The 17,555-nt window shown below is 43.8% G+C and overlaps 1 protein-coding gene and 1 pseudogene across 2 annotated transcripts in view; one reads left to right on the plus strand and one right to left on the minus strand.

Annotated features, from left to right (window-relative positions):
• The window catches only part of LOC105493302 (GRB2 associated binding protein 1), a 130,002-nt gene extending 124,260 nt beyond the window's left edge, over nucleotides 1-5,742 (minus strand). For both annotated transcript variants that reach the window (XM_011760856.3, XM_011760852.3), the window contains exon 1: nucleotides 5,611-5,742. In XM_011760856.3, coding sequence (XP_011759158.1) covers nucleotides 5,611-5,682 — 72 coding nt within the window. In that variant the 5' untranslated portion in view covers nucleotides 5,683-5,742. The remainder of the gene's footprint in view (nucleotides 1-5,610) is intronic.
• Nucleotides 5,681-6,400, plus strand: LOC112428794 (uncharacterized; annotated as a pseudogene).
• Nucleotides 6,401-17,555: the final 11,155 nt, after the last annotated feature.

Raw genomic sequence — 17,555 nt, forward strand, 5'->3', positions numbered from 1 at the left:
AAAATTAGGAGTGCTGAGTACCTAATACATGTTTTCAATCTATCACCTCTGGCCAGGCACGGTGGCTCACGCCTATAATCCCAGCACTATGGGAGGCCGAGGCGGGCAGATCACCTGAGGTCAGGAGTTCGAGACCAGTCTGGCCAACATGGCAAAACCCCATCTCTACTAAAAATGCAAAAAAAAAAAAATTAGCCGGGCGTGGTGGTGGGAGCCTGTAATCCCAGCTACTTGGGAGGTTGAGGCAGGAGAATCAGTTGAATCCGGGAGACAGAGGTTGCAGTAAGCCATGAGCCAAGATCATGCCATTGCACTCCAGCCTGGACAAGAGCGAAACTCCGTCTCAAAAAAAAAAAAAAGAATCTATCACCTCTGAAACTTTCTCAGTCTGCAAATTATCAATAGCTTATCTGCATACTTTTATGTTAAGTCCAAAATATGGAATTTTACTTACTCTCAAAAAATGCTGTGTGTTTTACTCCTTACATTTTTAAGCAGATTATGGCAAAATACACTGAAATAACCAGTCACTTGTCAAATAGATTATCCAACTATAACTCTTGCCATCTTTTGTTCCAAGATGATCTCTTAAAAAAATAATTTTAAAGAGCCAGCAGAATTCTCTACCCTCCAAATTAATGCACCTTCCTAACAGCAATTTTGAATCTCAAAAGGTAGCAGTCAGCTTTAGAGATTCAGCAAGTTTCACATGGAGAGTTTTGCGCTTATCATTAAGCCCGGGCACAACAAATGAACTATCATTAACTATCGTAAAGGCTTAATGTAATTGCAAGTTGATCTCTGTTAACAGAAAAAACGTTCTTGCTACACTTTAAAAGGTAAAAACATGGGGAATCTGAATTATGTTTACTAACATGAGGATGGCAAGAACAAATTTCCTTCAACAGAATAATTATGCTTATTCAGTCACTGTAAGCAGAAACATCAGAATCCATTGATTGCTAGTGGTAATTGCCAAAAAGGTATAGGAAGAGCTTCTAGACATGACAGTCCTCTTTGTTGTAGTGACACTACAGAGCAGGGGTTTCATGCTTAGCACAGGTCCTGGGTTGTCCTTGAACCAAGGAGATGCTGACACTTGGCCTGCCCATGCCCCCCTCCTCCATGTCAGATGTCAGGTGCCCACCCAGTAGGAGAGGCTATTTCTGTTTCTAGGCCCATTTCCAGAACCAGGGGTGTGTTTTCGAAGTCCAGACAAGAGTTGTCCTGTTAATTGACAGCTGCAGAGCAGACGGAGAGCCCACGCTGGGTACAGATTACCCACCTAAGAACTGGCTGGGGCCTTGCTCCCAGGCTGACTGTGAGCTAACAGGCCACCTTGCTCTGGCCTCAGAAGCAGGTTCTCCTGCTGAGATTGTGCACCTGCCCAATGCTGACAGCTGGGCTATGGAGGAGCCCAAACTTAGCGTTCAGGCTTCAGGCAAGGAAGCTCCTCCTGTAGAGCTAGCTGTGGTAGCCAGCTGTCTTGAAACAATACTTTGTTTACAGACTTGCATCTTGTTTCAGCTAAAATTTCAGGTTCTGATGAAAATTCCACCCTTATTTCTTTAAATAATTCTTTAAAAATCTGAGCACCATTGTTGAGTGCATACTACCAAGACTTTACTTGTTTTCTGTAACCCTAGTGACAGTAATCTGTTTATGATTCCATCAGGTCCTTAACAAAGTAAAAAAGCAGCTGTTTAATATATAACACAGGATGAAAACAGCAACACCACAGTAGCAACCCTGAAAATAAGCATTAAAAATTTTCACCTACATTTTAAGTAGATTTTAAAAACTTCCAGGAGAATGAAACGCATACAAGAAAGAACCCTTTTGTGAATATAGAAAAAATTAAAAAGAGAAGGAAAAGCTGGGGAATCTGCTGACTACTCTTGACTTTCATTTTCTTTTGTGTCACTCTTTAGAAAATTCAAGAAAAGCTTACACATCAGACTAACACACTAGTGTGTGAAAAACCAATCCTGCTTGAGTTGACTATGAAACAGTAAACATAAAACGGAGTTGTAAATGGAATACGTTGGGGGCCATATATGAGATGGCTTTAAAGATAAAATTATAACAATTTAAGGCCAGGTGTGGTGCCTGTAATCACAGCACTTTGGGAGGCTGAGGCGGGCGGATCACCTGAGGTCAGGAGTTTGAGACCAGCCTGGCTAGCATGGCGAAATCCCATCTCTACTAAAAATACAAACATTAGGTGGGCGTGGTGGTGCATGCCTGTAATCCCAGCTGCTGGGGAGGCTGAGGCAGGAGAACTGTTTGAATCTGGGAGGTGGAGGTTGCAGTGAGCCAAGATCGTGTCACTGCACTCCAGCCTGGGTGACAGAGCAAGCAAGACTCCATCTCAAAAAAAAAAAAGATTAATTAAAAAAAACTAAAACAATTTTTTTGTCACTTAAAAGCCCTTATGGATCATCTTAATCAGTGTTCGGACTACCATAAATGCTGTAAACAGTGAGATAATTATCAAAGTCCCATGGGCCAAATATTCCAAACAGAATCATGATGCTCAAACTCCCTGAAGTCTCATTTAATAATTATAGTACCAAGAATTCAAGATACCTTTTCATAGCGAATCCATTCATTACAAATCATTATCCAGAAACATTTTGCCTACTGGGTGGCCAACAATGTTTTCTTTATCCAGAAAAATAAACATTCTACATGAAAAAAAACAAGCATAGGAAATGCATGTATACATGCCCATATCTTTGATGGTCAAAGCTACTTAGCAAAAACCACCTAACCTGGACACCAATGCCAAAAGATCAATAATCTGGGAATGTCAAAATCTTCTGGGCCACCAACCTGACAGCTAAAATACAAGCCTTATTTAACCTGACAGTTAAATAAGCCTTATTTAACTCATTATACTCCATGCTGGTTTCCTCTATTCTGACAGCCACCCTGTCCACTGTCTTCCCAGACTATCTCCATCTACTTTATTCATGGGTAAAGAAAACACCAGTGCTACACCAGGCAAAGAAAATCCTAGTTTCTCCCAAGCTGTTAGGCATATTCATCCTCCTGTGGAAAACACAATGTAGTCAGCCCACTGTCTCTCTCAAATGTTCCCACAGTTTCAGTCTACACTGAACTTGTTCCTCAGAACAGCCAGAAAATATCCATACCGCTCAACTTAGACACAGTCATATACCACTTTGCATTGTTGGCTTTTTCACATATGCTTGTCTCATGGTCCTAAAGACTCAAAAAGCTACTTAAAGGTAAAGACCAGGTCTTAATGTTTCCTTAGCACTGTGCACCTGATCCATAGCCCACCTAATTCTTGTATTCTCAACTAATATTCAGAGTCAGGAAAAGTTAAAATCTGAAAGGAACTTTATTTTGTTGTTGCTGTTTTTGCTCCCTGTCATCTAGGCTGCAGTGCAGTGGCACAAACTCTGCTCACTGCAACCTCAACCTCCCGGATTCAAGCATTTCTCCTGCCTCAGTCTCCCCAGTAGCTGGGATTACAGGCGTACACCACCACGCCCGGCTATTTTTTTTATTTTTAGTAGAGACAGGGTTTCGCCATGTTGGCCAGGCTGGTCTTCTGACCTCAGGTGATGCACCGGCCTCGGCCTCGGCCTCCCAAAGTGCTGGGATTACAGGTGTGAGCCTGAAGGACCTTTAGAGATAACCTAGTCTAAGCTCCACATTTGAAATGAACGAGGTGAGAGTCATTAACCTTTTACAGTGAATCAGGCAGATCTGGGTTCAAATGCAGGACTGTTTTCTGTGAAATAGAGATGACATCTACCTCAGAAAACAGTTGTAATGATCAAATTATACTTTCCTTTTTGTTTGTTTTTCTTGTTAAGACATAATCTTTTTGGCTGATTTTTTTCCTGGTGAATAGTTCAATTGAATTCTAAGCCCAAGATGCAGGGCTTTTCTCCGACTGTATTTTCTGACCTTATGGTTGGTGTCTAATACAGTGCCTCGCGTCTTTTGAGTTAGTCATGAATGAACCATGTGAAAGAATGAATTAAACCTATATTATCACTTTCTCGTTCAGCAAATGTCTTATTCTTTAGTTCCTCCAAGAATCTGTCTTTCCTAAGTTGGGCCTTCTCAAAACAAATATATTTATCTCCCTACCCCTTCCTCCCTTCCTTCTCTCTCTCTCTGTCACACACACACACACACACACCCCTTTCCCTTTAGAACAGCTGGAGAAAAAAAAACACTGCCTCCCTCATATTTTTGGAATAAAGTTAGCATTTTTACTAGGATATTCAGGAAAACTGATAGATGGACAGGATTTGGAGGTATTACACATCTCTGGAGAGCTTTCTTATGATTTGTGGCATCGAGTCCTTCAATAAAATTACTTGTCTATAATAAATTCTGGCAGAAAATAAATCAGAAATTCACTGGTGAGTTGTCAGTGAAGTTAAATACTTCACTCTGTTCTATACAAGCAAACAGTGACTAATAGGATTAACCTGAGCTCTAATACTGGGTGTAGATATTCTTCAACGACAAACGGGTTCCATTAGTACAGGCATTAAATTTATATATTTAAGGGGGCATAAATTTTGCTTTTGCAAACACATTTTACTAGAAAAATATTTGGTCCAGGTGTCAGGACAAAAGTGTGATTTCTTTCCTTTGCAGGGGGCAGCAACAAAACCACCAATGGGAAGAATGAGATCCCAGACCTCTGAAGAGGACACAGGTTTCCACTAAAGCAAGGTTGATACTTTCAAGGAATATTTTTCGTAACAGCTAAAACGGTTTAACACATAGCACCTTGTATCAATTACACAAACACCATTAAAGCCACTCTGGTTCCCTGGGAAAGGACTGCAACTGAAATCCCTTCTGGCTTCAGCTGTCCCCTCCTGCCGAGTTTGACAGCACATCCAAGGCGCCCAAACACCAGCCACTAGGCTCCCCCCAGCGCCCTCCTCTCGCAGCAAACCGCCAAGGCTCCCGGGCCAAACTCCAAAGTCCCTCAATTCAAAACCGCGAAAATGTGAACCCTGCTAAGTAAACGGCAGGGCGCGTAATAACTTTTCTTTCTTTCCCTTTTGCGCGCATTCGATATGCTTGTCTCTACTACCAACTCCTCAGGTCCACAGCCCGCTTCCCGCAACCCATCTCGAGGGGCGGAGGAGAGGGAGCGCCCATCAAAAAGAAAGGGCTAGTGAGCCCTAAAACCTCGGCGGTTTTCCCGGTGCGGGAACTTTAGCACACATCAGCCCAATAATCAGATGCAGGGATAAAGCAGGAAGAAGGCTCCTCTCTCCATCGCACCCCATCCTTCCTAAGGAAGAAGAAAAGCACGCAGCAGTTTAGCTGGAAGTCTAGGCCCTTTTATGGGGAGAGCAGGTCCGCAAAGCAGGCTCTCTGGAACCTGGAGGAAGAAAGTTGTCTGGCCAAGTGGATGACTGGGGGTGAGGGAGTGCAAGGCACCCGGGTCCCGAGACCGCCAGGGGTAGGGGCCAAGGGGAAAGAGACCGGCATTTGTTTAAGAACCAACCCCGCGCTCGGCCAGCTGCAGCCGCCGGCGAGCCGACTGGGAAGGGGTGTGGACGCCGAGGCCCGCGGAGTGGTGCCCACAGCTGTACTTACATAACGCTTCAACTTTTTCTCCGGGGGGGACTTGCGGAGCCATCCGGAGCAGACCACTTCACCACCGCTCATGGTGCGCGCGTCTAGGGCTCCGGGCCGGGCAGCTGAGGGGCGGCGGGCGCGCTCCCGACACAGCCGACGCCTGTCGAGCGCGCAGCGGCGAGAACCTAGCTCTCCTTGTCGCGCACCCCGGACGGACTGGGCAGACAGGCTCCACGGTGCGTGGGTTCTACGAGTTCGAGTCTCTCCTCTGCAGGCCCACGAACCTGAACAGAACGCGAGCCGGGGCAGCGGGCTCGCCGGCCTCCTTTCAGTGTTCCCGCCTCGCCTCCAGACGTGCCGTCTCGCCAGCTGCCTCAGCAGCGCTCGGACTCAGCGGGACTCTGCCCCGACTCGGAGCCGGAGCCTCGGTCCCTGGCGCTCCGCCCCCTAGGGACAAGACCTCCCCAGAGCGCTTTCCGAAACAGACACAGTGCTGTTCACGCACACATACACACACACACACACACACAATGCCCCGCGCGGTGCCCACTCCCGCTGGCCCGCCCGCCCTCGGTTTCGGTGCGCCCGGAGCGATCCTCCTTCCCTCTCCTCGGGGGAGGGTGGGTCACTTCGCGGCACTCGGGGAACGCCGAGGAAAGGGGAAGCCGCGAGCCGCCTACGGGCAGCGGGCGCGGGGCTGGTCCCGGGTCACAGAGGGAGCCGCAGGGTTGGCGGCGAAGCGCGGGGCGTCTCTGAGCGGCGGGCGCAGGGAGGTCGCAGGTCAGGCTGGAGGGTGGGTCCGCTCTAGCTGCAGCCGAAGAGGGCGGGGAGCGGCGGAGGAACGAGGCGCTTGGCGACTTGGCTCCTGGGAGGGATCCCGCTGTCCCGGCCTCTCGCGCTCCTCCCCCGCCGCCTCCCCCACCCCGGGGCGCGCGGCAGGTTCTGAGCGGCTCGGCCCCAGATCCCGATCCCTCCCTCTCCCGGCCTCCGGGATCCCTCTTCCTCCCTTTCCTCCTCCCCTTCCCACGTTCAGGCCCGGCTCCGGTTTCTGCCCAGACTTTCTCTGAAACTCCGCCGGAGCGCTTCCAGCCAAAACAACAAGGGCTGGGGGAGGAGACGGACGAAGGGAGGGAGCAAGGGAGGGAGGGAGCGCGAGTCCGAGAGGCACCCTGGGATCTGTAGTTCGGAAAGCAGGAGCAGGGTCCTCCGCCGTCCGGCGGCCCCCAGTCCGCTCCTCGCCCGGGAAGACCGCAGAGGCCTCGGCTAGGGCGGAGGCACCGGGGCTCCGGCGCGGGGAGGACCGAGGGACGTTCGAATGTTCAGTCCGGGGCTTGCCATCTTGACTCAGCCCGGTGTCGGTTCGGAGCTTGTGCTGTGCCCGAGATCAAGAGTTTCGGGGGTTTTCTTTACTTGAGAGCCTGAAAAACAAAACCGCCGGGAGACCACCATCCTGCCGGTCCCCGCCACGCGAGATTAAAGGACAGAACAAGAGGGCGCGGGAGCTACCAGCTTGGAGGGGAGGACAGATGGGAACCCTGGGCTGGCCTGGGCTGGTCTCTGGAGCTGTTCTGCCAGAGTGATGGGGGCGCTTGGCGAGGCCAGGGATTTGATTGGGTCCTATCTCTGGGACATTTTGAAGTCTCACACTCCTTCCATTTGTTGTCTATTCCACTTTGTATTTGTTTGAAATCTACTGTTGGGATGCTGGACTAAAAGAGGGAAACTCGGTCGGGCGCGGTGGCTCACGCTGTAATCCCAGCACTTTGGGAGGCCGAGGCGGGCGGATCAGCTGAGGTCAGGAGTTCAAGACCAGCCTGACCAACATGGAGAAACCCTGTCTCTACTGAAAATACAAAAATTAGCCTGGCGTGGTGGCGCGCGCCCATAATCCCAGCTACTTGGGATGGTGAGGCAGGAAAATCGCTTGTACCCAGGAGGCGGAAATTGCGGTGAGCCGGGATCGTGCCACTGCGCTCCAGTCTGGGTAACAAGAGCAAAACTCCGTTTAAAAATAGAGAGAGAAAGAGAGAGAGAGAGAGAAAGAAATTTACTGGGTCCCCTAGTTCTATTTACCTACTTGTGTGTTACACAATTATACCTGGCCCTGAGTTTAACATGATTCTGTAATAGAAACATCTCCAATTTATTTGTGAAAAAGCCCCAAAGCAAATTTCAGCAGATAATATAATCAGATAACAGTGCTAAAAATATGAGGAGATAAATGAGCATTTCTGGAAAGACATAACTTCAGTCATTTTCTTAACACAACATTCATATTCTGAAGCTCCTCTGAGTTTGAAAATGTTAGATGATTGTAATAAGAAATTAGGTGCTGGAGTAGTGACAAGACAAAGGTCCCTGCATATATGGAGGTGGTGGCATAGGGTAGTAAGCAAATAAAGCGTCAACAAAACTACAGATTGAGACTCAGTCTCAAAAAAAAAAAAAAAATCGGAGAAAGGCTGATTCCCATTGGGGTTTAGAGACCTTCATCTTTTGGCACGTACTTAACAGTATCACAAGGGCTGAACTTTTCAGGTCATCAAGTGAGTAGATGGATGCACTTTTCAGGTCATCAAGTGAGTAGTCATGACCTTGGGTAAACTACACAATATCTCTGAGTCTCAGTTTCCTGATATATGAAATGGGAATTGTAACACCGATTTTGCAGAAGTTTAATGAATAGAAATGGTAGTGTTGGCCGGCGGTGGCTCACGCCTGTAATCCTAACACTTTGGGAAGCCTAGGTGGGTGGATTGCCTGAGCTCAGGAGTTTGAGACCAGCCTGGGCAACTCGGTGAAAACCTGTCTCTACTAAAATACAAAAAATTAGCCGTGGCGGCGTGCGCCTGTAGTCCCAGCTACTCGGGGGCTGAAGCAGCAGAATCGCTTGACCAGGGAGGCAGAGGTTGCAGTGAGCCGAGATCGCGCCACTGCACTTCAGTTTGGGCGACAGGACGAGACTCCGTCTCTAAAAAAAGAAAAAAAGAAAGAAAGAAATGGTAGTGTTGGTCGGTTGGTCTGGCGCTATGGTTCGCGCTTGTATTCCCAGCACTTTGGGAGGTCTAGGTGAGCAGGTCACTAGAGTTCAGGAGTTTGAGACCCATCTTGGCCAACGTGGTGAAACCCAGTTTCTACTAAAAACACAAAAATTAGCCGGATGAGATGGCACGTGCCTGTAGTCCCAGCTGCTTGGGAGGCTGAGGCAGGAAAATCGCTTGAACCCAGGACAGGGAGGTTGCAGAGAGCCGACATAGGGCCACGCACTTCAATTTGGGTAACAGAGAGAGACTCTGTCTCTAAAAAACAAAAAAAGGAAAATGGTAGTGTTGGTTGGGCATGATGGCTTGCACTTGTAATCCCAGCACTTTAGGAGGTCTAGGTGAGCAGGTCACCTGAGGCCAGGAGGTCGAGACCATCCTGGCCAATGTGGTGAAAACCCAGTCTCTACTAAAAACACAAAAATTAGCCGGGTGTGGTGGGTGCGTGCCTGTAGTCCCAGCTACTCAGAAGGCTGAGATACAAGAATCACCTGAACCCGGGACAGGGAGGTTGCAGAGAGCCGACCCAGGGCCACTGCACTCCAGCCTAGGTGACTGAGTAAGAGTCTGTCTTGAAAAAAAGACAAAAAAAAGAAAGAAAGAAAAAAGAAGTGGTAGTTTTAAATATCAGGCACATATTAGATATTGTAGGATTTTTGCTGTTTGTTGCTCTGTTTCTTAATGTTCTTTCTGAAACATAAGCAAGTGTAATTTTTATGGCAGCTAATAAACCAAAGCACTTCTTTTTAAGTATGTGAACATAAATCATGCCACAAATTTTCCAAATGAAAATAAACCATCAAATTTGTTTTCCACTTCTCCCATAGGCAGTGTGTATCTACATTGAGCCAAAAGTATTTATAATTAGCATTAATAAGACTAGTATTGTTGAATAGTTAACTATTGGCTTTAGCGAACTGACCACTTCCTACACTCGTGTTATAAAGTCCTTTGTAAATGGAAAATTGTAATATATCTTGTATTATTTAGCTTTGGGAATTTCCAATAACTTTTTCTTTATTTCAAATAAGGCATTCGGTTACCTCATTCCTATGTAAGAAATCTTTAAGTGTTTTTCCTATCTTCTACTGAGTTGTTTTAGGCTTGTATTTCTGGAAATTAAATCCAGGTTGAAGAGAGGTTGAAGATAGATATGTCTCCATGTATATATTTTAGAAATGAAATCATCATAACTAGTCTCCAACACATCTTCATTAATCAAAATAGGAATCATAACGACACATTTTTGTCAACAAGAAATAAGTTTGTTTATTCCTGTAGCATAAAAATTCGTGCTTCAGGATTTGACAAACTCTTGGAAAGCATTTTCTGTCTCCTGCTGGTGTGGAAGCATTTTACCTGCAAGAAGTTGTCGAGATACTTGAAGAAGCTCGCCAGTAGTCAGTTGGCGAGAGGTCAGGTAAATATGGTGGATAAGGCAAAACTTCATAGCCCAATTCGTTCAACTTTTGAAGCGTTGGCTGTTTGATGTAGGGTCAGGCATTGTTGTGGAAAAGAATTGGGTCCTTTCTGTTGAGCAATGCCGGCTGCAGTCATTGCAGTTTTTGGTTCATCTCATCCATTTGCTGAGCATACTTCTCAGATGTAATTGTTTTGCCGGGATTCAGAAAGCTGGAGTGGACTGGCAGCAGACCACCAAACAGTATCCATGGCATTTTTTTGGTGCATGTGTGGCTTTGGGAAGTGCTTTGGAGCTTCTTCTCCGTCAAACCACTGAGCTGGTTGTCAAACGGTTGTCGTATACAATCCACTTTTCGTCGCACATCACAATCCAATTGAGAAATGCTTCACTGTTGCATAGAATAAGAGAGGATGACACTTCAAAATGACGATATTTTTTCATTTTCAGTCAGCTTATGAGGCAACCACTTATTGAGCTTTTTCACCTTTTCAATTTGCTTCAAATGCTGAACGACCACAGACGGCTCAATGTTGAGCTCTTCGGCAACTTCTTATGTAGTTGTAAGAGGATCAGCTTCAATGATTGCTTTCAATTGGTCATTGTCTACTTCCGATGGCCAGCCACTACACTCTCCACCTTCAAGGCTCTCATCTCCTTTGCAAAACTTCTTGAACCCCCACTGCACTGTACCTTCGTTAGCAGCTCCTGGGCCAAATACTTTGATGCTGAAAGTTGTCTCCACTGCTTTATGACCCATTTTGAACTCAAATAAGAAAATCACTTAAATTTGCTTTTTGTCTGACATCATTTCCATAGTCTAAAATAAACATAAAATAAATAGCAAGTAATAAGTAATTAGCAAAAAAATAAATAAATAAATAAAGCGAGAAGTGCCCATTAAAATGATGTATAACATAGCCACATTTATTTAAGAATGTATTTCAGTATCAAATGGCAAATTCCAACAGTGCAAAAACTGCAATTACTTTTGCACTCACCTAATAATTATCTCTCAAAGGTCCCACCTACACTTTAGAATTTGAAATGTTTACACATTTAATCATTTATAAGGAAGTTGTGTTTGAATCTCAAAATGAAAATATCCTTGCAATAAGATTTATATTGGTATAATGTGAAAATGGTCCTTTGCAAAGGAACAAAATATTGCTTATTTTTAAGATATTTTTGAGGACTAAGCTCTGATTTTTTATCTTGCCCAAATTCCTACCTAAGGAGTCTAGGGAGTCATGCCCTACAAACCATCAATTCTCATCAGACAGGTTTTATTTGACCCTATATATTATGACTGACTTTTCAGTCTGACTCTGGGATAACATTATGAGACAAGGAAAAAAATATTTAACCCCCAAAATATATTTCCTTGCCATTCCTCAAAATTGCCTTGCAGAGTCTCTAGTCGGCAACATCCACATTCTATAGAGAATTCCCTTCCCTCTTTGTTTTCCTTCCTTTCTTTCCAGATCTACGAGATAATCAACTAAGAGCCAGGCACCCTTTTAGGTCCCATGAGAAACATTTTACTGCTGGGCACGGTGGCTCACACCTGTAATCCTAGCACTTTGGGAGGCTGAGGCGGGTGGATCACAAGGTCAGGTGTTCAAGACCAGCCTGGCCAACATAGTGAAACCCCGTCTCTACTAAAAATAAAAATAAAAATAATTAGCTGATCATGGTGGCAGGCGCCTGTAATCCCAGCTATTTGGGAGGCTGAGGCAGGAGAATCACTTGAACCTGGGAGGTGGAGGTTGCAGTGAACCGAGATTGCACCACTTCACTCCAGCCCGGGGAACAGTGTGAGACTCCATCTCAAAAAAAAAAAGAAACATTTTACAACCTGATCTCTCTCTCTGAAATCTGCTATCTGAGAGATTCCTCTGCACAATAAAACTTGGCCCCCACAGTCCTTTATCTTAACCTGAACATTCCTTTCCATTAATCCCAGGTCTTCAGGTAAACTCAACCAATTGTCAACCAGAACATGCTTAAATTTACCTATAGCCTGGAAGCACCCCTTCTTACCTGCCCCCAGCTTTGAGTTGTCCCGCCTTTCTGAACAAAACCAATGTATTTCTTAAACATATTTGATTGATGTCTCATACCTCCCTAAAATATATAAAACCAAGCTGTACCCTGACCCCCCTGGGCACATGTTCTCAGGACTCCTGTGGGCTGTGTCACGGGCCATGGTCACTCATATTTGGCTCAGAATAAATCTCTTCAAACATTTTACAGAATTTGCCTCTTTTCATCAACATTTCAATTACCATCATTACAGGGTAGATTATGATAAATGTAAACAAATTATGGAATCACTGCCTAAGCTACATAATTTTGTATCTAAACTTAATTTCCCAAATTTAGGTTATGAAGTGGGCTAAAAGAAAGTTTTTATTTAAAAACATAAACTAATGCCTTTGTAATTGTGACATGAAAACACTATATATAAAATAGGATTAGAGCTATTTTATATAGTTATTGCCTTTTCACACTTCTTGAATTTAGACTATTCTTTTTCTCTTTTGCATAAGCAAAAATATTCCATTAAATTAAAACTTATATTTACTTAACTCAATTTTCTTTTAAACTCAAAATTATGAGCCAGACATGGTAGCTCATGCCTTTAATCCTAGCACTTTGGGAGGCCGAGGCAGACAGATCACTCGAGCTCAGGAGTTTGAGATCACCCTGGCCAACGTGGTATAACCCTCTCTCTACTAAAAATACAAAAATTAGCTGGGCATGATGGCACATGCCTATAATCCCAGATACTTGGGAGGCTGAGGCCCGAGAATCGCTTGAACTCAGGAAGCAGAGGTTGCAGTGAGCCAAGACAGTGTCACTGCACTCTGGGCGACAAGAGTGCAATGACACGGTCTGGGCAACAAGAACGAGACTCCGTCTCAAAAAAAAAAAAAAAGAAAGAAAGAAATTTAATTTGGGTCTTCATAATGTCTTCCATGTCTCTACTTACCATGCTAAGTCATTCCTCTAGCTTTCTGAACATATGGGATATAGCTATAATAACTGTTCTAATGTTTTTGTCCACTAATGTCATCATCTGTAATTTCTAAATTGGCTTCTAATTTCTAAATTGGTTTCAATTGATTGATTTTTTTCCCCACTCATTTTGGGCCATATTTACCTAACTCTTGCTAATCTCTGATTGGATATCGCACATTCTACATTTTATCTTGTTGGGTGTTGGATATTTTTGTTTTTCTATAAATGTATTGAGCTTTGTTCTGGGACATATTTACTTGAAAACAATTTGATTTTACGGGGTGTTGCTAGTACGTTGTCAGCTTTTCTTAGGCAGGACCACAGCATCATTTAATCTAGGGCTAACTTTCCACCACTACTGAGACAAAATCCTTCAATGAACTCATGAATGCTCTGTGCATTATGGTATTTTCTGTTCTGGCTGGAGAGAAGAGGAGCTATTTCAACACTGTGTGATCCTCAGTGAGGATTTTTTTGTACTAAAACTACAAAAATATATAAAGAACTATACAAATTCAGGCCGGGTGCAGTGGCTCACGCCTGTAATCCCAGCACTTTTGGGAGGCCAAAGAGGGTGGATCACTTAAAATCAGGAGTTTGAGGCCAGCCTAACTAACATGGAGAAACCCCGTCTCTACTAAAAATACAAAATTAGCCGGGCATGGTGGCGCATGCCTGTAATCCCAGCTACTCGGGAGGCTGAGGTGGGAGAATTGCTTGAACCTGGGAGGTGGAGATTGCAGTGAGCTGAGATCGCAACATTGCACTCCAGCCTGGGCAACAAGGCAAAACTCCGTCTCAAAAAAAAAAAAAAAGAATTATAAAACTCAAAAACGTAGCAACAAACAATCCAACTTAAAAATGAGTAGAAGATTTGTATAAGCAACAACAACAAATACAAGCTGGGTGCGTTGGCTCACGTCTGTAATCCCAGCACTTTGAGAGGCTGGGGTGGGAGGATTGCTTGAGTCCAAGAGTGTAAGTCCAGCCTGGGCAACATAGTAAGACCTTGCCTGTACAAAAAAAAGTTTTTAAATTAAACAGGTGTAGTAGCATGTGACTATAGTCCCAGCTACTCGGGAGGCTGAGGTGGGAGGATTGCTCAAGCCCAGGAGTTAGAAGCTTTAGTGAACTATGATCATGCCACTGCACTGCAGCCTGGGTGACAGAGCAACACCCTGTCTCAAAAAAAAAAAAAAAAAAAAAAAAAAAAAAGCAGATGGCAAGCATATCAAAAGATGTGCTCAAAATCACTAGTCAATAAGAATATGCAAATTAAAATCACAATCAGATATAATTTGACATGTGTACACATATTAGAATGACGAAAATTTTAAAAGATTGATCATATCAAATGTTACTGAGAAGACTGAGCAAGTAAAACTCACTGTTTTTGGGAATGTGAAATAGAAGACATTTTGACAGTTTCTTTCTTTTTTTTTTTTGAGACGGAGTTTCGCTCTTGTTGCCCAGGCTGGAGTGCAATGGCACGATCTAGGCTCACCACAACCTCTGCCTGCCACGTTCAAGTGATTCTCCTGCCTCAGCCTCCCAAGTAGCTGGGATTACAGGTGTACACCTCCGTGCCCGGCTAATTTTTGTATTTTTAGTAGAAACGGGGTTTCATCATGTTGGTCAGGCTGGTCTTGAACTCCCCACCTCAGGTATCTGCCCGCCTCAGCCTCCCAAAATGCTAGGATTACAGGCGTGAGCCACCATGCCCTGCCGACAGTTTCTGATAAAGTTAAACACACGCCTACCATATGACCTAGACATTCCACTCCCAAATATTTACCCAAGGTAAATTAAAGCATATGTCAATACAAAGACTTGTGCACAATGTTCATAACAGCTTTATTTTAAATAGCCCCAAATTGGAGACAACCCAAATGCCCATCAGCAAGTTAGTGGATAAAAATGAAGTGTGGTATATAATGGGATGCTACTCAATAATAAAAAGGAATGAACTTGTGCTGCATGTAACAACATGAATGAATTTCAAAATCATGATGCTGAATAAAAGAAGCCAGACAAAAATAAGGACATATTGTAGGATCCCAGTTACATAAAATTTTAGAAAATACAGACTAATCTGTAATGACAGAAGATAGATCAGTGGTTGCCTGGGTTGGGAGGGATAGATATATTTGCTATATTGATTGTGGTGATGGTTTCGCGGTAGGTATCTATGCCAAAACTTATCAAATTATATGCTTTAAATACTTGCACTTTATTGAATGTCAACTATTCCTCGATAAAATTGCTTTAAAAAATAAAAAGATAGTCAACCCAACTAGGGGAAAAAAGGTAAAAGATTTAAACAGGAATTTTAGGCAATGCTACTCTCTGGAAATCTGGAGAATGGTTACTTTGGGTGTGTGGATGGGCTGGGGAGTTTCCCGATAATTCTTTAGCTATTTGATTGCAGATAATAGGATGGTAATGTTGATCTCTTGATCTGGGTGCTGGTTACATGGGTTTGTTCACTTTTGGAAAAATCAGCCAGTCGAACACTTACGATTTGTGCAGATTTCTATATGTTATACCTCAGTTCATAATAAAAATTCAGTTGTATTTACGTCTGTGATCATGGTGGAGAATTTTGCAAATGTTGTCAGCTCTATTTCAGGGTAAATTCTCTGCCACTCCTATTCTGGGAGATGAATCCTCTCACTGTGCTTTTCCAGGTGGTAGAAAAATTTCCTTAGAAGTTTCTCAGAAAGCTGTTTATTATTTTTATAAGTGAAGGATGTGCCTATTTTAGCTTCAAAGAAATCAGCAACCTCTTCCAGACAGGAAATTGCTTTGGAAGTGCAATTAGATTGTTCAGAATGTTAATGCAGTTAGATTCCAGTGGGATGGTGCCTTGGTGTGCTAGCCAATTTGCCTGTTCAGCCCGTGTGTGTCCTCCCTCAGAGCTACCTCCCTTCACGACCCCAGCAGGGTGGACCCTTTGGTCATAGTTTCACTCTCTGATGCTGTTATCTCTGGTGACAGCATCACTTGAACTATGGGAAAGCAATTGATAAGCTGTGCCAAGCCAATCAGTAAATGTTGAATGTAACCATTGATCACAGAATAAGAAACTCTGAAACTTGAAGAATTTGGAATTGAGACGCAGAGTCTAGTTTGTTATTGATGGGTCCGGGAGCTGGGAGGTCCTGTGGCTCTCCAGTAAGGAGAAATGAGATGTCTGCTGAGAGGAAGAAATGAATGCTCATGAAGCACCAGGACTGAGAGGCCCTCCTGGTTTTAGCCCTGCCAGGGAACACACTGGAATTTCTACTCCTGAGTCCATGAAATTTCACATGTTAAGTTAAAACCTCTCTTTTTATTTAATGTGACCTGAGTGAGTTATCTTCCTTTCATGTAAGACATGTGGCAAGCAATAAATCTAAGCAAAAATCTGAGTTATGATGGAGAAGGGAAGAGTCCTATCATTATAGAATCTTAGATTTGCAGTAAAACTTTGAAGTTATCCAAGCCGTACTTCTCCCCATTTTAGGAATTCCTTCTCTGTGAAAGCATTTCCTTCTCTGCTCAACCTCTTGCAGTCTTCTTTCCCTTCCTCTTTCCTTTGCTCTATTTTTCTGGCTTACTCTACTTTTCTTCCTCCCTCCCTCCAACACAGGTCCATTCAGTGTTTACTATTAGTCAGACACTATTCTAGGTGATTAGCATTCAGCAAATCAGACAACAGATCAATGGAGCTTACATTCAGGTTAGAAGAAACAGGTAATAAGCAAGACATCAGAAAGTAATTTACATTAGTATGTTAGAAGGTGATAAGTCCGGTGGGAAAAAGGAAGTGAGTAGAGTAAGGTGCGTGGAGAGTAACAGTGGTGATTGGGGAGGGGGATTGCAATTTAAAATAGGGTGAGCCTCACTGAGAACATGCCATTTGCAAAGACATAAGGAAGTGATAGAATTTAAGGAACAGAGAGGAATCAAAACGAGCTGGAGGGAGAGTTACGGGAGATGAGGTAGGAGGCATAACAGAAACAAGTTCATATGAAGCCTTGTAGGCAAATGCAATTTGGCTCTTACCTTGAGTAAGCTGGACAGCCTTGGCAGGGTTCTGAGTAGAGAGACTTACTCTGACTTATGTTTTAACACAACTGACTTTTGAGAACAGATTATAGTAGGGCAAGGATAGATACAGGGACAATGTGATTATTCCTGAGACAACCAGTACCGTTGAGTCACAATCTGTGTTCTTGTTAACTCCACCCACTGTTCTAAACTCTGTCTAGGACAGTTAAAAACTTAGTTTCTTTTATTTAAAAAATGCTTTATCTCATTTTAAAAGTAGCCAGATATGTTCTCAGGAGTATAATTGGAAACCAAGCAAAAAAACAAACAAACAAAAGAAAATAGGAGTCATTCATTATACCACTTCCAGAGAGAACCACGTTTTCATTTTTACATAGCATTCCAGTTTTTGTTTTTTACTATGCATACATTTCCAAATTGTCATC

This window comes from Macaca nemestrina, chromosome 3, assembly GCF_043159975.1.
Source record: "Macaca nemestrina isolate mMacNem1 chromosome 3, mMacNem.hap1, whole genome shotgun sequence".
Classification (NCBI taxonomy): domain Eukaryota; kingdom Metazoa; phylum Chordata; class Mammalia; order Primates; family Cercopithecidae; genus Macaca; species Macaca nemestrina.